At 36.2% G+C, this 23,921-nt stretch overlaps 1 protein-coding gene across 1 annotated transcript; it reads right to left on the reverse strand.

Annotated features, from left to right (window-relative positions):
• Positions 1-16,062: 16,062 nt before the first annotated feature.
• LOC147543635 (dihydrolipoyllysine-residue acetyltransferase component 2 of pyruvate dehydrogenase complex, mitochondrial-like) lies at positions 16,063-23,544 on the reverse strand. Its single transcript, XM_086673561.1, has 19 exons — positions 23,009-23,544; positions 22,022-22,115; positions 21,749-21,846; positions 21,437-21,498; positions 21,311-21,351; positions 20,092-20,147; positions 19,932-20,006; positions 19,739-19,831; positions 19,075-19,323; positions 18,838-18,910; positions 18,393-18,496; positions 18,220-18,305; positions 18,045-18,120; positions 17,706-17,773; positions 17,489-17,555; positions 17,292-17,387; positions 17,114-17,216; positions 16,522-16,617; positions 16,063-16,402 (listed from the first exon to the last, which is right to left on the reverse strand). The coding sequence occupies exons 1-19, from the start codon at positions 23,045-23,047 to the stop codon at positions 16,332-16,334; spliced, it is 1,647 nt and encodes a 548-aa protein (XP_086529687.1). The 5' UTR covers positions 23,048-23,544; the 3' UTR covers positions 16,063-16,331.
• Between the last annotated feature and the right edge of the window lie 377 nt (positions 23,545-23,921).

Raw genomic sequence — 23,921 nt, forward strand, 5'->3', positions numbered from 1 at the left:
TATAGGGATCCCAAAGTATGTTTATGTTCTATTGGTTTATTCCTCCAAATATTAAATTTAAATTTTTTTTTCCTTGCACACTCAGTATGATTTCTAAAGTAGATGACCGAAAACCTAACGACCGATAATCGAACCTGATTCTCCTCAATCCAAAGAACCACGTGATATAACTGCGAAATTGGGTTTCTCAATATCTAGTTAAGAGCATCTCCAATGAGACTCAAGAAAAACACTAAAAAGTAATTCTAAGAGTGAAAGTAAATCTGTAAATTGTTTCTTTCCTACTTGGTCATTTAGAGATACTTTATTGGAAAGGTTTTTGCAATAGGATACTCAAGAATAACTCTAAAATTATTTATTGACTACAAAATTAATTGAATTGTTTAGGTTACGCTTAGAGATCCTTAAGAAGACGCTCTACATTTAGAGTGTCCTGTTAAGGATAACTATAGTAAATGTTGCACTATCATTTTACAGATTAAAGTTTAGTTTTGCACTAGAGATTGTTTTTAAAGAAACACCGCATAAAATCCTATGTGACATTCCAAATCTTAGAGTTTGAGTGTTTCATTAGAGATGCTCTAATATTAATTTAGAATGGAAACTTAATTTTGCATACTAGAGTTCGAATTTTACTGTATTCAAAGAATGGAAAAAAAAAGGTATCACAAACCTTAGCTTCATAGCATTCACAGTTACACATTCCACAAACCATTATGATAAGAAAAAAAATATGGATTTTTGAATCACTGAAATTACCACTAACAAGAAAGCAAAGGAGCAAAACAACATAACTCTCCTTCTTTCTAGAGTGTCTGTCTGAATGTATCTTCTCTTTTAGTCCAAAACATAACCCTACCTGCAGACTCATTTATTCAATTCCTCATATCAAGGTGTCTTGTAATTCTAAATTTCTAAAGTTTCTTCCTGCAGTCCCTACTTAATTAAGTAATATATCTCTTTCTTATCTCTTTCATTTCCAATCTTATCTCTTCACATCCTGTCTAAACATGACAGTGATCTTTCCAGGTTTGAGGGTTCACAACAAAAAGTATTTCCCCACACAGAGAGAGAGATAGAGAGAGACTTTATTCTTGAGTGGGAAAGGGTGGAATTTCATTAACTAAAAGAACCAGACTGTTTTTGGGTACCCCAAAGGAGTCAGTCTTTGTTAGTTATATCTGTTAAATATATGGAAAATAAATGGGGGACTCCCTCAAACATAATCCCAAGTGTACTCCCCTCACAACTCAAGGCCGTTTTGACTTTTTCAATCTAACAAAACTGTGAAAGATCAAAATGACTTTGTCATTGTGAGGGGGAGTACACCAGAGAGTATGCCCAGGAAATCCCCCTATCATCATTGTAAATATATAGTACTTTACTTCATTCAACCATACCAGATTAACAGAATGAGCCCTAGGCTCCTAGCTGCACTTGTTTGACCATTATACTTAAATCTCGACTAACTAGATGATGACATCCTTATATACTCCATGATAATAATATAAAAGAGTGCATGCATATATGAAATGATCCGATTACTTACAAGATGAGTCGACTCATATAGCTGAGGTGACCTTTTGAAATTTTGACCAAAATTTGCTTTTGTATATGCCACCTCAGCTACATGAGTGAACAGGGCATTCTCTGCATGAGTAACCCTAACATTTCTCTAAAATGATTAGCCAATCATAACCTTCACATTATTGAAGTACTACTGCAGGTGCCTATAGCAAAGGGTACCACCCATCATAGATTCATAGTGGGTCGGCTTAATTAGTTTCTAATTTTGGCAGTCTAAGTGGTCGTTGACATAAACTCCAAAATTTTGGAGGTCCCACGTTCGATTCTCAGAAGAGGTGGAATCAATGATTTATTAAACTTGGGTTATTAAAAGGTATAAATAATGTAATTGGGTGGGCTTTAGCCCATTTAATTCGATGGACTTTAAGCCTATTTGTTTGAAAAGTTTAATTTTGGCGGTTATCGTACTTATCACATCTTTGATGTACCTATGCTATTGCAATGACTTTATAAGTCACTAGGGGCATCCAATTGAGATTCATGAAGAGAAGAGAGGACCTGACGTCACAACCCGTGTCGAGCCTATGAAAGAGTATGCCCGAGTGGAAGTGATAATATTAAAAGACAGAGCAGGAAGTGACCAAGTGCAGGTGACTACAGAATGCCACGTCTATCTCATCGAGATCTAAAGGATGACACCTGACCCCTGAACGGATTAGGATCAGCTTCGACCAAACTTAGAGTCTACTACTTGTTCTTTACAAGGGTTTGGCCCATTATGACGCTATGAAATAGAGTGGTACGTGAGTCGGAGACTTTCAAAAAAAATATAATTAGGGTTATTACTTGAGTATTTCTAATTATCCAAGTTTCTCTACTATAAAAGTATAAATATTGTACATCTCACAATTGAAATATTTTTAATCTTTAATTTTCTTCTGCGAGTCATTGTTTTCAGGAATTTCTTTGTCCTTTTTGTCTCAATCATTTGTCGTATCTATTCAATCTACCTGACTTCATTTTTTTGGCAACCAGAGATCATTATTTTTTTTTGTTAAGAAATACATTCTATAACACTTAAATAAGTACACTATTACAATACTTATGAATTAAAAAAGATGGAACAACTTTCCACAACTTTGACCTATTCTTCTTCCTCGCTCATTTAGCCAGCTTGTCTGCATGATCGTTCAACTGTCTATTTGTGTAGTTGAAGTGGACACTATCCGATATTCTTGTTGCTTCCCTGATCTTCTTTATATGTATATTAGAGTACTAGTGGATGATATGCCTCTGATTTTTGAGTTGATTGATAATGTTGATATTATCACTTTCGATAATTATACTCTTATAATTATTCTGTTCAGCCCAGATGAGACCATGTAAAATGGCTACAGCTTCACCTTATTCACTGTTCCTCGCTTTCTCCGAGGATGCGAATGCTCCAATAAAAGTGGATTGTGCATTGTGAGCAATAAGACCAATCCCAATATGCTCAGTGACTGAGATGAAAGAGGCATCTACATTAATCTTGATGTAGGGGTCTGTGGGGGGTTGCCATTTAGTAGTTTTTGAAATGTTCTTTTTCTTTTTTTCCACCGTTTTTTCCGGGAAGCTATTGATATTCGTTATGACTGTTTTAATCTCAGTAATGGTATTTTGGAAGCAATTATCACATCTCATTTTCCATATATACCATAGAATCGTCGCAAAGTGGGTCCCATTAGCGGTAGTGGTTCTCTGAGAAGAGTTTTGGAAGGTCCATTCTATTATCGAACTAAAGTTCTCCGAGATAACATTAAAGTAGAACCATATTTTCTTTGCCATAGGGCAATGTAATAGTGCATGTTCCATAGTTTCCAGTGTCAGACATTTTGTACATGTAAGATCATTACCTATGTATTTACCAATACAACTTTTAACCGGTAATGCTTTAGTGCATATTTTTCAGATGAAGAGTTGGATACGTGGAATGGTGGGGATCGACCAAATGAAATTCCAGTGATAGCTGGTAGAAGGGGTAGTGATAATGTTATTAGTCAGATGATTATACATGGACTTCACTGTGAATTTTCCTGACTTTGTTAGTTACCATCTAATATGATCATTCCCGTTACTATCTATGGGGACAGTTTTAATCAGGTTTCTAATAGTCATACCAAACGTTTCCATAAGGATGTTCACATTCCAATTATTATTCGTAATAAGTTGTGAGACCTTGACAAGGCTCAAGTTATTATGGTTATGAGGAGGAGCGTGAAGATTTGGAATCCATTTGTCCTTCCAGATGTTGACCTCTGTTCCCGAGTGAATTTCCCAACATGTCAACTCTTGAACTTGATTATAAAATTTATTGATATTCTTCCAAATCCAGGAATGGTGATTTTTACTTCGACCTGGAGTATTTGTATTAGGGAAATATTTGGCCTTTATCAGTTGGACCCATGCAGCTTTAGGCTCCGTGCGTAATCTCCAAGCGAGTTTACTGAGAAAAGTTGTATTATCTAGATACGGAAGGTGAATACCTAGGCCTCCTTCTTTTTTAGGCCGACAGATAGAGGTCCAGGCCTTAGTTCAAATACCCTTAGACTTACCCCACCAAAATGACTTTTGAACAGTCATAATGCGTTTACTTACACTTTTCGGGAGTGCGAAGCATTGCATCTGGTATCGAGGTACGGCCGCTGCCACGGAAGATATAACCACCGTGCGACCTGCCTGAGAAAGGAAAGAGTGATTCCATTTGTTAAGTTATTATTGATCTGTTCCACAAGTTCGTTGAAAACTTTCGTTTTGTTTGCTCCTATGAATAATTGTGCTTCAAAGTATTTCTCCGACGCGGAGGCATATTTGACTTTAAGGGATTTCGTAATCATCCTTTTGAAATTTGGGTGAGAATTCTTGGAGAAGAAAATATTAGATTTACCATAGTTAATCATTTGGCTTGAGGATTCACAGAAGATTCGGAGGAGGTTCTTTAGGTTGTAATATTGTCCAGGGAGTTTTTACCAAAAATGATGCAATCGTCTGCAAATAAAACGTGAGAGATTTCCAACTCAGGATTGCTGATCGGGTAGCCTAGAAAAGAATCCATACCTACTTTGGAGGAGATGAGCCTGCTGAGACCTTCCATTGCCACAGTGAAGAGGAAAGGGGAGAGGAGATGAGCCTGCTGAGAATCCTTTACTATTACTCAAATTTTCTTTTCAGATTTTAAATTGGACCTTACTTCTCAGATTTGGTCGTTAGATCATTTCATTTATTAAAATTTAATTTCTTGAATCAGACCTTATTGGTTTGAGTCAGCTTTATTTATCCCTAAAATCACGTGGTCGGGTCCTTTCATTCTCGAACCAAATCGACCTGACCCAGGTCTGTTCCCTTCTGATTTTGCTCACCAAAATAGACCACACCATTCTAGAACTCTGCTATGATTTTCAACCCCACAGGCTATGTTTTGCGCGCCGGAACGGAATGTGATTCCTGAAAATCACATTCCTGTAACGTGATTTGTGGGAATCAGATTATTTTAGTTTGATGTTTGGTTTGACCAGGAATAAGAATTCAATTCCTGACAAATTCCTAACATGGTGTTTGGTTCGTATAGGAATAAGAATATAAGTTTTTGTAAAAGTCATGTTATATCATATTACTTAAACTACATAAATTATACGTCAACTTTATTATATATTTTAACCATCATTATTATCTATTCAAATTTGTAGATATGCAATTGTGACGTGATGCACCAACTTTACTAATATTTAAATATTTATTTAAAATAAATACACGTTTGGACTAATTTTGTTTTAAATGTGATAAAATCGATTAAGTGAAAAAAAAACAAGATAGAAAGAAAAAAAAAATAGAGAGAGAGTTACGTTCGAGCGAGAGAGAGTTGTTATGGTAGTGGTCGAAATTCAAGATTTTTATTTTTTTTAGTTGTGATATCATCATGTGAGGAATGATTTTAATGTTAGTCATTCTAATATTTTAATAAGAGTAATTTTGTCCATAAATAATAAAACAAACCATTCACAGAAATGGGAATCACAAACCCAACCCCCTTATAGGTTTGCCATTACACCATTTAGGGGCAATCTCATTCCCGGAGGTACAGAATTTCCACAATATGCCTGCGAGCCGAACAATAATCAGGGTTGTAGTTCCTACGAAGCACATTCCATTCCTACGTGATTCCCGCGTATCAAACATGGCCTAAGGGTTTCTTTGTTGAAGACAACAACAGTCACCTTCGTCTTCCCCCATCTTTCTAGAGCACCAGTTGATGATGTCAGAGAGTGGCTTCCTAGATATCTCTGGAAAATCATCTTTGGTACCTTCAATTTGGTTGTTCCATTTTGTCGTTGTTGACTTAATAGGAGTGGGAAGGAGGTATTTGGGAAGACACTATGAAGCTCAAGTCTGTCCAATGTTGCAGGTTACGAGTCAATGAGAAATCACAATTGAGGAATCCATTAATTGAACAGGTTTCAGCTCCTCCCTTTTTTTGTTACGGACTAAACATTATATAGCTATTGGATAACATTTACGATGGATATTTATTATTTGTAGAAAATGTCGACTAATAGCGAAAAGGGTCGTGTGCACTTGCTATACGTGTGTGGGTCTGTGTCAGGTGTCACAAGCACAAATTTTTCAAAATTGGAAAGTGCCTTTTTTGCAACGGTGTATTAAGCATAGCAAACGGTAAGCATTTGCTTGGAAGTGTTCATAGTTTTTTTTTTTTTTTTTTGAAACCATTGAAACCCTTTTCATTCATAAGTGAATAAATCACTGATTTACATGGATAATGTAATTATTTCTCTCTTCAAACATCATGAGAGTTGCATACCTTTAAATGCAAAGTGCCTCATAAGGAGAAAGAAATTGGACTAGACACGACACAAGAAAAAGAAGGACGAAAATGAAAGGATCCTATAGATCACGGATGAAAAGACCCTAAAGGTCACCAAAATAACAGAAAATACAAAATAAGAATAAACTAATTTACATCCCCGTCACATTCGCCGGAAAGCCGCCAATTTCGCCGGAAAACCGCCATTATTGCCGGAAAATCGTCGCCGGAAAAACTGTTGTCATCGTCGGAAACCGTCGCATCACCGGAGAACTGCCTACATCACAGAAAATCGTCGCCTCAGCTGAATTCTTCACCGAACTCATCTTACTTTCAGATATATGACCTAATTCACCAACAACATCACTACTTCCTTCTAATTCAACAGAAACTTTAACATAACCGTCATCATTTGAAAAGAAACCGACGAAGAACGAGAAGAAGAAGAAGAAAAAGAGTTCACTAGATCCACCGCCACAACTAATTCTTTAGAAGTTTATGTTTGTGAATTATGTATATTTGATGATTGTTCTTGATCAAACGAATTTCCATCTTTCTTTCTTGTCTCCATCAAATAGAGAGAGAAAGGAAGAGATCTGATTCTCTTGCCACTTCGATAAGGGAAAATGAAATTTGAAACCCTAATTAAAGGAAGAGCATAATTGATAGAGATTAAAGACCGTTTAGACTTCGTTTGGGTAAAAATTAGTGGCAAGGGTTGTAGTTGTTGTTGCAGAGATAAGAATTAGGATTTGAATGTGAGATTTGAATTAGGGTTGTAGTTGTTGTTGCAGAGAGAGATCAAGAGGAAGAAGAAGAAGAAGATATTTTTTCTACGGTAATGCGCCACCAGGGAGGAAATCGCTCCGTCCGACTGCAATTTCACACACTGAACACGTTATTTTATTTGTTATCTCTGCAAAATAGTAGTGGGTCAAAATAGTAGCAGATGTATATTGATCAAATTTGGCACAAAAAAATTCTGCCAAAAATTTGGGATATGTAAAAAGAGCCAAAATTAGTCGTGCACGCGATAAAAGGGATGAATAACTGAGGTGCCCAAATCATCCTAAAATCAGTTTAAAAAGAAGAAAACACGATAATTGAAGAAAACCTAGCCGAGTTCATCATTCTTACTGTTACTTATCAGGTCGGGCCAGCCCAACCCGGCTCGAAAAAGAACGGGTAGAGTCCAGCCAACCCACATTGAAATAATCCCTCCAACCAGATCTCCAACTTCAAGCGGATCTTTATCAGAATTTTTTCGCAACCCTCTACGCCTCATCATCAATTTCATCTTCAAGCGGATCTTTACGAGATGGCTGAGAAGAATAGGGGTGGCAATTTGACCCGAACCGGCGGTTTTTTTCCCAAACCCGCCCCTAATGGGACGGGTTTTACCGCCCCGTTAATTAAACGGTTCGGGTTTGGTATGAAGTTAAAAAAACTAATCGGGTTCGGGGCGGGTTTGGTATTAGATAGTAAACTCCGCCCCGAACCGATTAGTATGTTATATTTTAAATATTTGTTTTATTTAAGGTTATGTTTCTAAAACTTTAATCTTATATTATCAATTTAATTATTTTATGTTTTATATTATTAAGTAGTTGTAGTGTTTATGATTGATAAACTCAAAGTCTTACAAAGTTGTGTTAACAATTGTTATGTTACTTCAAACTAAAATAACTTTTGTGAAACAAGATACATTAAACCCGACCCGACCCGACTCGTTTTATATTAAACGGGGCGGGGCGGGTCGGTAATGGTTTAGCAATTTTTAATTGGGACGGTTATGGTAATTGAATATCCACCCCGATTAATTATTGGGACGGTTATGGTAAAACCCGTTTACTAACGGGACGGAGTTGGGAAGGGGATGAACCGTCCCAAACCCGCCCCGTTGACATCCCTAGAGAAGAACTTTTACCTCTATTTCTTAAACTTCCGGTCAGGCACGAAAATTCATCACAGTGTATGAAAGTTTCATAAAATCTTGTGAAAGCTTTATAAAATTTTATAAAAGCTTCAAATGGTAATATGAAGACTCGTAGCGCAATATGATTTTTTGAATCGAGTTTTGTTATTTTTCTAGTATGACATTTTGTAAAAAGTAATAAAGCGTGATCAAGAAGGTATAGAGCTCCGTCGTAAAGTATGAACCCTTCATAAAACATAGTTCATAAAGTGGTACGGAGCTTCTTAACTTAGTATGATGCTTCATAACGGGGTATGAAGCTTCGTCATGTTCTTGGAGTTCTTATCTCGTTCATATTTGTCTCCATTTTGATATTTATGTTTTCTAATATGGAGTTTCACAAGATTCTATAAAGATTTGTAGTGGGTTATGAAGCTTAATATTACATTATGAAGAATCCGTAATATGCTTTGTGAACTTGAAAATATTTGAAATTCCATGAATATATTTTTAATCTAATGAAGCATTCCAAGTTCGATGGACAAAAAGCTGAGATCGCCAGAAAATAATTTACTTAAGTAGTACACGAATATATTTTTTAATCTAAGGGACTTAGAATCTAATAGTTTCAAATACTTAAAGGAAAAAATTAAGTTAGCAATTTTCTCAGAGAAAGAAACAAAGGTTGGGTTAAGGGGTTATCATGTATTTAATCTGTGGCCGCGGCTTTGGGGAATAAAAAAAAATTACGGAATAAAGATTTAAGTCAATAAATATTGACTCAGAGGGATATCTTTTTTTAGTCCAAAAATTATTAACTTGATCAAACATTGCCCCTTAATCTTCATCTTCTCTCACCGTATCTCTCTCTCTTTCTCCCTTTCTCTCTTTATCTCTCTTTCTCCTATTGCTCTATCTTTGAACTGTCTCACACCATCTCTCTTTTGTTCTCTTATTCTTTCCCTCTTCTTCTCTTTGTCTCTCTCTCGATTCTTCATTGTCTATCTCTTATTATCTCTCTCTATGGCTCCCACTATCTATGTCTCTCGATCTCTCATTTTGTGGCCATGACCATTTCGTGGACAAAAAACGTTTCGTGGGCATCACCGTTTCGTGGACACGAACTCAGTGATTTCCATATAGAGATCTATACAGAGAGAGAGAGGGAGAGAGAGAGAGAGAGAGAGAAAGAGAGGGAGAAAGAGAGAGCCTGCAAGAAAGAGAGAAAAAGACTGCAAGAGAGATATAGATAGTGAGAGAGAGATATTTTTACAATGAGAGAAATAATGAGAGTGGTCCACAATTAAAGAGAGAAAGATAGAGATCTAGAGTGAGAACGATAGAGATATAGGCAGTGAGAGAGAGGGAGAGGGAGAGAGAGAGAGAGAGAGAGAGAGAGAGAGAGAAAGAGTAACAGTGAGTTAGAGAGGAAAAGAGAAGATGTGGCAATAATGGTCAGAATGGTGGTGGTCGGAATGGTGGTGGCCGGAATGGTGGTGGTGGGAAGTTGTTATGGTGAAGGTGATAAAGAGGGTGAAGATTAAGGGACAATGTTTGATCAAGTGAATTTTTGGACAAAAATAAAATATGTCCCTGAGAATATACAAAAAAACATAGATTCCATAGAGAATTTATATCCCAGAGATTATTGTTTATTCACCGGAGATTATTCTTTATTCCTTGAAGTTGTGGTCTTAGTCTATTAGATTAATTTAGATTTGGAAATCAATAAGTTTAAGTTTGGAATTTTCTATTTAATGAAGAAACAAAAAAAAGGATTTCAATTTTGAAAGAAGAGGTAAAATCCATTTTTTTTTTTCTGTTTTATCTAGGAGAAGCTTCATTTCTTTGCCACTTTCCTATTAAGTAATTAAGTTTAGACTAACATATGTTCTAAACCTGGCGTGGCATAGATGGAATTTTTCCAAAATGTGTAGATAATTGAATGGTTAGTGAGAAAGGGGTTACCTTCAGAGTAAAGAAGAATGTGTCTCAACTAGGGGTGGGAAAAAGATCTCGAAGACCGCTGTCCGACCCGTTCGATCGAGATAAAAAGTGTCCATGGACACCCGGTGGTCATAACGGTCAGCGTCCGACCGGCCCGCAAGAATTGGCGGACTTTCACGGTCAAAATTCTATGTCGAAGGACCGACCGCTAACCGACCGACCAATATAGACCGTCCAAATAACCGACCGGTACGAGTGACCGAATAGGTTGACCGACTAAACTGCCCTCATTTTTAGAAGTTGACCATTGAATTTTATAGACATATGAATATATGATGGTCGTTGGCTATAATCATATAGTCCTCTAGAAGACCAAACATTAGTACATGGCTTAATTATATCTTGTAAAATGATGATCAACTGTGTTTTTTCTTTTTTATATTTACTTTTGATTTCTTGGTTAAGCATCTTCATTTGTAAGTAATTTTGTTTGTGGTAATAAAAATAAAGTTCTGAATTTAAATAAATTTTATTGGAAAGTCCGGACCGAACCGTCCGGTGTCCGACTAGCCCGGTAAAATAAACGGTCAATGGACAAAGAATTCTTGAAAGTGACCGTCCGAATCCGCCCGAGTATGGTCACCAACAGTTTATGTCCGAGTCGACCGGTTCGATGAAGTTAGAGTCTGGTACCGACCGGTCCGGACCGATTCCCACCCCTAGTCTCAACCAAAAAAATAAAAGAAAGAAAGAAGAATGGATTTTCAACATAAAAATGAAAATAAAGAAAGAATGGAACATTCTCACTTTTATATATTAAATGAATAAAACTCAAATGGTCAAAGCCTTATTAAAAGTCTTTTAGATATTACTGAAATCGTACATATTATTGTTCTTTTGAGTTATTTCTTTTTTGGCTCTGTAATTTGTGACCAGCTTCTTTTTTGACTCTTTGTTTTTCGTAAATTCAAAAATGACTTCCTTTCTTTAAACCGTTAGTTAACTCTAACAGGAGGTTCTTTTATTTCCTCAATTACCCTTCCCATAAAAATTTATTTGCTTCTTTTTATTTATTCTTTCTTGTTCTCTCTTCCTATGCTTCTTCTCTCTAAAATTATTCTTCTTACTTCCTTATTTATTTTTCTTCTTCTTTTCTTATATATTTTTGTTCTTATTCTTCTTTCTTAAGGCCAGCGCTTTGGAGAAAGCTAAATAGTTTTCGGGGTGTGAAATTTTAAAGGGAATATGCAAAATTTTGAAAAGTTTCAAGGGAAACATATTTTATGGGGAATATGGTTCAAAAAAAAAAAAAAAAAACTCCACCTCACCTCCCTCCACCTCACCTCTCTCCACCTCACCTCTCTCTATCCTCACCTCTCTCTCTCTCCACCTCACCTCTCTCTCTCTCCACCTCACCTCTCTCTCTTCTCCGACTAGGTCGCCGGCCGGAAAATTTCCCGGCTGGCGACCATGAAAAAAAAAAAGTTTTCACTCTCTCTAGAAACTCCGACGAAGGGAAACCCCTTTCGCCGGAGTTTCTAGAGAGTGAGTGAGTGATTTTTTTTTTTTTTTTTAATGGTTGCCGGCCGGAAATTTTTCCGCTCGGCGACCTAATCGGAGAAGAGAGAGAGAGAGAAGATGAGGTGGAGAGAGAGAGAGAGAGGTGAGGTGGGGGGTTTTTTATTTTTCCCTCTAACAACTTACAAAATAATATTGTCAAACAAAATTGACCAATTTTTGACCAAGTCTTCACACCCCGGAAACTATTTTGCTTTCCCCAAAGCGCTGGCCTTTCTTAATCATATGCAAATTACAATGAAAAATTATTAGATACACAGACCTAGCCTAATTACGAGGTAAAGGGATCTAGCCTAATTACAAATGCGACAAATCTTTCAATTGAACTTGTGGATTTCTCAAATCTACAATTAAACTTTCTCTTTTGGCATTGAAAAATTCAAGCCCTAATTCCAAGTGCCCCAGATCTTCTATTAAACTTGACTCCCTGGTCCTTTTGCCTACTTCTTTTCCACCCATCCACCCATCATTGGATTATTCCACATCCCTGGGTGTTGTCCCTCCATTCATTGCCACCTCCTCAACCCATATAAGTTCGATCGAACCACACACGCATCATATTTTGAGAATCTGTCGATCCACCAGTTGGTCCTCCCAATGCAGGACCTCCAATGCATTATCTGAATGGGTTTTCCCCGATTGCAGTGCCACTCCCGATTCCACTGGTATTTCCCATGATGTTGCTTGCTCCAACTTTAGCTGCCATCTCTCTCCTTAGAAAGGTTGAAATCCCTCTCACTTTTTCTCTCTAAAAATCACTTAGACTAATCTCTCTAAAAATCACTCTCACTAATCTCTCTAAAATTCATTCTCACTTTCTCTTTCTAGAATAAGAATACGGAAGAAAGAAGAAATAAGACAAAGAAGCAATTAATTTTTATGGGAAGGGTAAATGGATAATTGAGGAAATAAAAGAACCAATTGTTAGAGTTAACTGACGGTGTAAAAAGAAGGGTTAATTCCATTTTGGCCCCTTAAAGATGACCAACTGACCAAAATAGCCCCCCAAAAAATGACCAGCTTCCATTTTTCCCCCATTTTCATTTTTTTGTCAGTCAACTTTAACTGTTGACTTCTCTTTTCCTTTTACACCCATCTCTTGAAAATTTTTCCCTCCCTATCCTTCGTCACTTTTTTCTTGCCGGTGGTCGGCCAATTTCCGACCGGCGACATCATTAAAAAAAAAATTTCCTTCTTGTTCTTACTCTCTCTCTCTTAACACTCTCAATACAGGTAAAGAGGTGAAGAAACTCCCAATCGAGGGTAAAACTCTCATAGCTCATCTCTCCCTTTCTCTCTCTCTACACTTTCATCTCTCTTAAAGTTTCGTTCTTTCCAGCTTCGCGGATCTGACAAAAGATCCATCACTTGCATATGTCTTTTCTTACTACCTACAGTCTTCTTAAGATGCTTCCATGACGACACTTCGCTTGCTCAAGTTAAATCCAAATCTAAACTAATCGATTATATATTTTCTGTTTTCATTGATGATTTTTTTTTCTTTTTATCGATTCTCAACAATTTTAGATTAGGAATTTGAAAATCTTGAAACTATAAGTTTTAAGGAGTTTGTGCACATTTGGATCAATGCAATAAGTCTAGGGAGCCCGTTTTTTGGGGACTCCCTATGACCCGTCCTCCCTCTTGAGACTACAAGACTACAAAGAACAACCACTGATATTGATTCCAATAAGTCTAGGGAGCCCGTTTTTTGGGGACTCCCTAGGACCCGTCCTCCCTTTTGGGACTACAAGACAAAAACACATCACTTTCTCTCTCTAGAATTTTCCTTGTCTTGTAGTCTCAAGAGGGAGGACGGGTCATAGGTGAGTCCCCAAAAAACGGGCTCCCTTGACTTATTGGAATCAATATCAGTGGTTGTTCTTTGAAGGTTCCAGGATTAATTGGGTATTTTTCTTGTTGATTTATCACTCACTTTTTCATCATCTTTATCATCATCATCTTAGGATGAAGAACCTCCTCCAAAGAAATCGGAAACAGTTGGAGTTTGATTTCACCTTTAGTAGAGAGGGGGATAGTAATATTACCAAACAGATGAAGATTAATATTCAACCCTAATTCCATAAGTAACCGATAGACAAATCAAAACAACATTAAATTTGTTCGTGATGTTATTGGCCTCTACCCACATATCTCTACCAATTTGATACTTTTTCAAATTTCTTTTCATTTTCAGGGTATGACCCATTCTCTACTAATATCCTGGATCTGAAATTTAGAAGAAAAAAAAATTGATCTTTTGGAAACTGAATCATACCCATGTTTTGATTTCAAAATTTAATGATGCTTCTGGTTTTTCCATTTTGAAATTAAAAAGAACCTATTTCCTTCCCAAAAAACGTTCTTTTTGAGTCGTTACATTACCGATTTTTTCTTGCTCAAAATCGATATATTACATCACGTCCTCCAAGATCAGATCTTACTAACATGGATATAGACTTAACACTGTTTTAACTCCTCGTTTCTCTCTCTAACTGAAGATGAAAAAGATTACTCTCACTTCTGAGCTCTGATTGACATTCCATCTCACTTTCTCTCTCTAGAATGAAGACGAAGGCATTATTCTCCAGGTAATCTCAACCACATTTTTTAGTTTTAGAAGATTTTGTTTTGTTTCAAGATTTCTATAGTTATTAAGATGGAAGAAGAAAAGTGGGCAATAGCTCAGAATCTGATTGATATAGTAAATGAGATTTCTAAGATTTCAAACTACATATGTGTTATTAAGAAACAATATTCAAGTTTAGCCGATGGTGGTGGAGGTGTGGTGGCCGGCGGGAGAAAGTGGTAGTGGTAGAAGGAGCAGAATTTTTTTTTTCCTAACGATGGTCGTCGGCCTGAAATTGGTCAACCACCGGCGACTGACAAGAAGAAAGCGACAAAGGATAGGGAGGAAAAAAAATTCAAGAGATGGGTAGAAAAGGAAAAGAGAAGTCTTTTTTTTTTTTTTTTTTTGTTGAAAGCGGAAAAGAGAAGTCTTTTTTTTTTTTTTTTTTTTGTTAATAGCGGAAAAGAGAAGTCAATAGTCATAAATAATAAGTTAGGGTTTATTATTTATGACTTTCTTCACCCCTTATTAGGTTTAAATCTTGTGTGGCCACATTTTCCCTACACTTGTCATCTCAGGGTTCATCCACAGTGTCTTCAAGAATTTGATGTCCTAATATTCAAATTTGGTCTCAAAGACATACCTCAAGTTATTTGCAACAAAGATAGTTATTCTTTCTTTTGCACACAAATTGGCATTATGCCCTCCTCTCAAAACACGTTAATAAAATTTATATGCATAAATGTATATTATAAACAAAAGTACCCTATCCGAATATGATCACATCCATTTGTAGAATCTTAATTTATCTACAAAATTTGTGATGTACTGGGAAGAGATAAGATCCCTTTATCCTATCAATATTTGATTTTCTACTTGACAGTGTTGAAAAGTCTCATCTTTTATGATCAACATTTCATAGAATAGTATATAAATATTGAGATAAACAATAAGATATCCATAGGCAGTGAAAGAGCAAGTCAAAGTGAGATATGATATAAACTTTATTAAACCTACTTATAGAGATGCTTTATTTTTCAACAAAAAAAAAAAGAGAGAGAGACGCTTTAATCATTCTTACAACAGCTGCTTGAATTAACCTAATTTTAGTCTTCTATGTCAATCTAGATTCTAGCCACTTCTTCTTTTACTTCATTTTAACTTTTAAGCATTATGGCTTCATTTCTAACTCGTTGAACCCAAGGTCCGATCTGTTTTTCTTTCTTTGTTTTTATATAGATTCGAAATTGAAATATGAAATGATTATATATGTAATGTTATTTAAGTTCTTGAGACAAGTCTTTATATGTGATATCTCACATCGTTCGTGAAAGTGTCCGAAGACCGGACCCTCTACTGTTTAGCTCGAATACATACCCATGCACTTGGACCTGGGGAGGGTGGCCAAAGCGTGGACAGTGTCCATACTAAGGCTTTGGTGTTACTTATAGAAAGTCTTGATTTCTAACTAATGAACTATTTCCTCGGACTAATCAGATAATCGTAGCGACTCATCTATAAATCAGAATCAGGGTAGCTGTCTGAACAGATATGCGGAGGAGTCAAACAAGATTAAGCAGAATTAGATTCTGAGCGACTTGTTCCTGAGTCAGAATCAAGTTAGCTTGGCACCAAGGATGGAGAAAGAAATAAACAGACAAAATCAAATAAATAAAAAAAACTTGCCCAAATCTTACTAAATATTTGATTCTTTCAGCTAATCAAACAAAAAACTCAGTATGACTTCACTGACATAAAAAAACACTTATTCCACCATTAGGTTAAGGAGAGAATGTTTTTACACTCTATATACCCAAAAAAATTCAGGTCCTAAGGTTTAATATAAGCAAGATTGCCTCGATACTCCCAATCTTTTTCGCCGTACCCATTATTCAAATTTAAAAGGATTTTCTTGTCAGAAGAGGATATTTATCAATTTAGAGCAACATCGACTCTGGGTTCTCGATGTACCCCTTAAAGGCTTTTAGCCACTCTGCACCAATTGCACCTAAAACACAAGAAAAAGTTGGAGAATTAAGTTTTTAGTTTTGTATCGCAATTCATAACAATCAGAGATATATATGTGGGTGTATTTATGTCATTACTAAACCCTTTTCAGCATCCTACCATCAATTACTCGATGATCACAGCTTAGTGTGACGGCCATGAAGGAAGCAAACTTGTATTGGTCTGGAGTGGTACCAGGTACAACCCTCTTCTCAGCTGCTCCAAACAAAAGTATAACCAGTTAAGAGTTTTAGACAATAATAATGGAAAATGGAACTAACAGTTACGAGTGTTAGACAATAATAATGGAAAATGACACTAATGATTAGGAATGGCCCAATATCGAACTACCGTAGTCCATCAAATAAAGTTAATTCTGACACCTCCCGGTTATGGTACTCAGAGAGCAAGGATTAAGATATAAATAATCAATTTCGGTTCAGTGTGTTACTGGTTCAGATTCTGCACCACTTCTCATACAATTGATGTAACAGAAAATCGGAAGAGAAACAATAACATTAGGCTGCTAGCCAGTTCCTGTGTCTAAGAATACCAAAATATCCAAGTAGTGATTATCACATTAAGGTTCCAGTTCCTAGAGGTTTCACTTATCGTATTGAAAATGGTGAAGTCGGAACTAGAAAGACAGTTTGGACTAGTTAAACAGGTACTCCTTGACACACTGACCAACACTCTTAAAATAGATATTTACCTGATCCAACAGCGAGAATTCCAGATTGAGGAGGATTGATAATGGCACAAAACTGTTTGACTCCAAATGGTCCACCCAAATTTGAAACAGTAAATGTGCCTCCCTGTGGATGAACAATTTTTTTATGGATCACAAAAATTCAAAGTTGCAAAAAGAACTCATAGAAGCAATCAATTACCTCATAATCTGCTGGTTTCAGGGTATTCTCTTTAGCTTTTTGTGCCAAAGTTTTCACCTCTTCAGAAATTTTAGATAAACCCTTTTTGTCTGCATCCTGCAAAAAGCGCAACACGAGTTTTCATAGTACCATATCATTCTTTCTTAGAAGAAGCATGAAACTCTCTTGAAAGAAGATAAACTGAATGCATCACCGACCCTTATAACAGGAACAAATAGTCCATTATCTGTCTGCACAGCGACATTAATATTGACGTTGTGGTATCTGGAGGAGAAACAACAATAAGTAATTATAGCAGATGCCTTATACACTACAATATACATATACATATGTGTGTAAGTGTGTGTTAGTGTTCGTGTTCATGTTCGTGTTCGTGTTCGTGTTCGTGTTTATGTGTGTGACTCAGTTACTCACTGTCGGATGTACTCGTTCGTCCATGAACTGTTACACTGAGGAACTTTACGAAGAGCTAAAGCACAAGCCTGTGATAGTGGTAAAACCAATGTTAGTAACTGAGTTCTTACATAGTGAGCTCAAAGGAGAAAAACTTAAAGCAATAAATAAAGATAACGCGATAGTATTCACTCACATACAGCCAATAAAAACTAATAACTTGACACACACACACACACACACATATATATATATATTCACATAAACACAAACATGCATAGAGAAACAGAGACTCATCTAAACCAAAGTTGAAATTTTTAAGCTCTCGTAGAACAAATAAAAGATTTGCAAGATGCTTACCTTTATTACAAGATCATTTATAGATATTCGCTTCCCACCAGAAGATTCTTGGATGGAATTTAATTGGCCCCTCAGCCTGTAATGAATAAAATGGAATTAACATTAAAAGATGTCAACAATAAGTGTGCACGGTACTGTAGTAGAGAGTCAACAAATGGAAAGAACAGAATCTCACTCCATAAGTTTGTCAACACAGGTGTCCACTGTTAGATAATAATGAGGAATTGTTTGTTTTGAGAGCAGCAAACGTGACGCTGTGATCTGTCAAGCATGGGCCACAGTAAACGAACCATTAGCATGATAGAGCATGATCCGCTTTGTAAATAGAGAAGTCTCTAATGAAATTACTTTTCTTATCTGAGAAACTGGGAGGTCTGTGTAATCTAAGGACTTCATTGCTGCTGCCTCCTGAGGCTTGGAAACTGATGCAGAGACACCCTTTTTACCAGATGCTGCAAAAACACAAAAACAAAATGAGACCATTAGTCTAATTCAAGATTTGAAATATACAAGAAAAAGCAGAATTCTAGCTGTTTCTCGATAAACCTTGTTGCAGATACAAAAGTAACAAAACACCAAAGCTCACTATTGTCATTTGAAAATAGCCTCTGACTACGGGATTAATAGTAGGCTTAGTAGCTCAACCGTTTATATTAAAAACTAAGTAGACTAGAAAAATACAGTTTACGATGTATCAAGTGCAGCAACGAAGATAACCTTTACCAGAAAACATCAAAATTCCTAAACCAAATGTCTAAACGAGATACTAAACAAATAGACAGGGGAAATATACCTAAGTAATCATCAATATCAGCCTTTACAATGCTTCCATCAGGACCAGTTCCTTTAATGCTTGAAAGAGGTACCTGTATTCAAAAGGATATATTGAAAGTGTGTTGTTAACAAATACAGGTTCAATAATGGTCAAACTTCATAGTTCATACACATAGTGGACATAGGCGAAAAAAATAGGTTGTTACTATATTCAACATGTTGAAACAACCCTGACTTAGCAAAGTAAGTGACTAACATTTTGATCTTCTGCCAACTTTCTTGCAAGAGGACTAGCAAAAATGCGATCTCCAGACTGAGGAGGAGCTACATCAACTTTTGTCGCCTTTGGCTCTGGTGAACTGACAGGCTCCACTTTCTCTTTCTTGGGTGGGGCAGGCTCAGAACTTGTAACTGCAGTGGTAGAACCAGCAGAACCCGATGACGAAGGTTTGTAATCTTTGAAACTCGCAATATCAGCTTCGTCTTCTACCGTTATAGCAATCGGCTAATAAAAGAAAATTTACAAATAACCCAAGGTTAGAATGTAAGATAAGAATCAAAAGAAAACTTTCGCCACACACAAGAAGTCACTTGGGTTGGGTATAACAATCAAGTTGACAAAAATAGGGTATCAAAAAGAAATATCAGTACTGAGGGGGGCACTTATTTGCTGACTCAAATAAAGTCCCTAAACATAAGAAGCAAAAAATGTAATCAAGAAATTTAGTGCTAAACATGAAATAGGGTAACAAGAAGCAGTTCAGCTTCATATATAAGTACAAAAAACTAAAACATTAAGGAAAGGAAAAAAGTGAACGAATCCTTCTAATATATTTAGGTGCGTGATTGCACAAAACGGGAATCTAAGCAGTGCCGGAACTAGTAAGAAAGGAAACAACATTTAAGCATAAAGTGAATACCTCGCCAACTTGTATTTCTTTTGCCCCATCACCATGGATTATCTTAGCAATGTAACCCTCCTCCATACATTCCATCTCAACTGTTGCTTTATCCTTCGGAAGGACAGAGAATGAGTGTAAGTTATGAGTAATTAACAAAATGCATGAAGCGGATCAGTTGCCAAAAGAACGAGCTAGAAGTAGCAGAACATACAGTTTCAACTTCACATAGCACTTCTCCTGGGGCAACTTTATCGCCCTCTTTCTTCAACCATCGTGCAATGTTACCCTGTATAATTATTAAATATTGACTAAAATCAGATGGATAAAACAGATTTGACGCATTTTACTCCTCTGCAGCAACAGGGGAATACCTCTGTCATTGTAGGAGAAAGAGACGGCATTCCAATTTCTTGGTGCGACGGAAGTCCTGAAGCAGAAATCATATAGCACACATCTTAACAAATTTGGTAGCCGTCATGGATTAGACAGAATATATGCATAGTTAAAGACATCCCGAGCTAAAATCAAATAGATGAATTCATAAAACATAATAGTTGGTATAGTAACATTTCGAGCTAAATGTAATTGGTAGTGCTGCAAGAAGAATAAATATAGCTTCAATCAGAAAAAGGAAGTGTAGAATTTAAACTTATGGTCCTTGTAAAGGATAAAACAAAACCATGAATGAGAAAGATAACTACAGGCATAGTTAGACAGGAAAAAGAAGGTATTAGGGCCGATATTGGCCAAAATTATAGTAAAGAAATCTCTTACGTTTCAAGCAGGAACTCAATAACTAATTGGGTTCAGTGTGTACGGAAAGTATCTTTTTTCTTTACAGAATTGTAGGTATTGTTGACAGAGTTCAGAACAATCAGGCATTTCAAATTTCCGATATGAAGTTATGAACCATTGAACCTAATGAAACCTGAGCAAGGTTTCAACACCCACAAATCATGTAAGTGCATGTGTTTGTTGTGTAAAATAATCCACAGGTGGAAGAGGAAATTTAAGTGAAGATCTTATTTAGAAAATAGAAAACAGCAAGGAATGTAATTTCGGTTTTAGTCAATATTTCTGTAGGCATGGTCATGGATATGTAAATATTTCGGTCATCCGGCCTAAATATTTTGGAATTTAACTCCTTGATCAGACATTGTTAAGAGAAAGTAATTAAATTTCGATTTAGGTCAATAATTCATTCCTTGGAAAATAGTTAGGTAGGTACGTATGTGTCTGCTTGAGAGAAATTGGCATAAGCTGGATAATGTGAAGAAGTTGCGGTTTTCTAGCAAAGTAGGAACCGAACTAACTTGCCTTTACTGCTGAAGTGAGAATGGAGACGAACTGTACAAGAGTGCAAAGGAGTATCTTAAATGCTACTGATATATTACTCTTTGACCAAATTGCTCAATCTTGCCCATGAGCCGTGTGAGAGAGATGATAGACATATTCACAGTAATAACTACTAACTGAAGTTAACAAGCAATACCATAAGAATTAATGCTTTTGAAAAGAACAAACATGGGTTACCAACAAAATAATGCAACTTTGCAAGTATAAGAACCCACACACAAAACCCAGACTAACCTGAATCAGTAGAAAAACCTCGTCTCAGGTACACCTTTGAACTGATAAACAACAAAAAGGAAAAGCATAAGGTTCACATAAATCATCAGGATGCAGCTTTAATTAAAAGATGAGACTGGACCAAACCTTGAAAAGGCATTGCTACTGAATGAGCCAGACACTGCATTAGTCTGTCTTGTTCTTGACACCTAAAGATCAAATAGAAATGTTTAGTATATAACAGAGGTATAAAAACATTACTATGCCGTTTGAAATAAGAAATATTAAGGCCAGCAAATGCTGATACATCTACTCCTAGTTTATGTTAATAACATATTCCTACAAACTCTTACTGTAGATAACGAAGAATGATTGAATGAATAGCGAAGTAAAAGCAAAGGTAATGTATCGACATAAATAACAAACGGAAGCAAAAAAAATGCTAGAGGGTAAAATCACCATGAAGAAATCAAGATCCTTTTTACGCAGATTGTCTCCAGCAGAAACACCACTTCTGTTTCCAGTTACATTACCATGTTGACGGATCCTTAGGAGACCTAAATCAAAGAAGGATCGGAGTTTCTAAAAACCGTGAATTTGCATATTTGACAACAACAAGACAGTTAGACTGAATTTTCTTACTCTGGAACACCTAATTCTTAACTACTACTAATTTAAATATTATAACTTTCGGTAACATTACAGCAAGGTACAACAAGATGAACTACTCACCATCTCCGTTATTGGTGGAGGAGAATGTCTCTTTGGAGAAGCAACGGGCCAGTATAGCAGGCTCATTTCTTAGAATGTTCTGAGCGTTTCTCAACTGTAAATAATTTCATTAGTTAATTATTTTTATACGAAAAACAATGTATTAGCATAAAACACGATCGTAACATGGAAAAATGAAGTTCCATTCACAAACAATCCCAAGTTCTGGACATGTATTATATAATCAGTCTTAAAACTAAGATCAACTAACCAAACCTATGGATATCAGAAAGCGGAAATGTATGTTTGCCCCATTTACTTAATAACCTTTATTCTTTAATGAGTTTACTACTAAAAAAAAGAGAGAGGTAAAAAATATTTAAAGAAAATATGTAAGATGCTCCCCAAATCATCCAATAGACTCGTCTACTCTAACATGTCTACCAGGCAACCTGAATTTATAACAAATTGGCAAACTTAAAACTAAGCAAGGTATGCACAAAATCTGCATCAAACGGGTTTTCACTTCTACTAACTTCTGCATTGACAAACATTACCATGTTTCAGTTTGTGTCATGGTCCATTAGTTGCTGTCACAATATGATTTCGGTTAGGTATAATTACTCAATCACAACCAAATTATGGATCAAACAGCTAACTTCATGTTCATGATAACAATATCCAAAACCTAAAATCAAAATTAATTAATAACCTTTAAAAATGTATCTTAAATGTTCATGGATTTCAGGCTTTTCCTCTTTGTTAGTATATTCCATTACTCATTTCAAATAGAATAATTGAGACAACTGATTCAAAGAAGATACCCCCATCATCTTCATTTTCAATTTTAGTTAAACAATTTAAGATCAAATTCTTATAGATTCAATTTTTAATCAAAATAATCAGAAACAATTTAGGATTACAACATAAACCCCATAACAAAGAAATAAGGAAACACAAAGAAAAAGATAGAAAAATAAAATAGCAGATTCAAAAGATTAATAATACCTTTCTAGAATGACGAATGATATAAGCTGCGTTCGTCATGATTTTGATACCTAAAAGACGAAACCCAGAAGAAGGTTACGTTGTTCCTGGAAGACTTTTTGGTCGGAATGTTGGAATCGAGATCGGAGAAGTAATATTTCTAGAGAGAGAAAGAGGGGGGAGAGAGAGAGAGAGAAAGTGAAAGAGAGGAGAATCCAACTCTCTCCAAAGTCCAAACTAGAGAATTGAACAAGAGTTGCCCTTGCCCTGCCCTTTTGTGTGTGTGTTTTTTGTTGGAGTTAATTGACCCGTCCCGTTTTGCTCTCCACAATCTCCAAACATCAACCCTACATTTTCTTTTTTATTCCATTTTTAGACTTTTGCCTTTGTGACTCGTACGAGTTGACTCAGACACTCAAGAGTTGGGTCCTAATTTACCCTTTAGAATTAGGAAAGGGTAAAGAATTGAAAATTCTTCTATTATTTTTTTTATAAGATAGTTCTAGTGATTCTGGGCTGCTAGTGATACTGTCTGCTTTAGTACACCTGGACTTCATAGTTTTAAAATGTCTCACTAAGGAAGGGTTTTAAGCTCTTAAGAGGAGCACCACACTCCGTTTCATCATCGATGTTGGATTGTTGCCACAAAACACCCTCCCAAGGCCACATCGCAGTAGAGTGAATCGTGTTTGTAACGTGTTATAGGATGGTGCGGACCAGCCTTCTTGGCTGCTCACGTGTTGTGGCAACAATCTGCACCGATGGTGAGACGGAGTGTGGTGCTCCTCTTAAGAGGTTAATCACCCTTCCCTAGTGAGGTCTTTTAAAACCGTGAGGCCCCAAGTGTGCCAAATACAATACAAATAAAAGTTCCTTAATTATTTATATTTTCCTTCATCTTCATCTACTAAATTACGATATGTTATCAGCACGA

This window comes from Eschscholzia californica, unplaced genomic scaffold, assembly GCF_041429995.1.
Source record: "Eschscholzia californica isolate CP2 unplaced genomic scaffold, dmEscCali1.0.p SCAF_4, whole genome shotgun sequence".
In the NCBI taxonomy this organism is placed as follows: Eukaryota; Viridiplantae; Streptophyta; class Magnoliopsida; order Ranunculales; family Papaveraceae; genus Eschscholzia; species Eschscholzia californica.

Coding starts and splice junctions, on each gene's coding strand:
- LOC147543635 (XM_086673561.1), bottom strand. CDS start 23,047: ATGACGAACGCAGCTTATATCATTCGTCATTCTAGAAAG. Junction 19,324..19,738: donor AAGAAATACAAGTTGGCGAG/GTATTCACTTTA, acceptor TTCTTTTATTAG/CCGATTGCTATAACGGTAGA. Junction 17,556..17,705: donor ACGAACGAGTACATCCGACA/GTGAGTAACTGA, acceptor TTTCTCCTCCAG/ATACCACAACGTCAATATTA.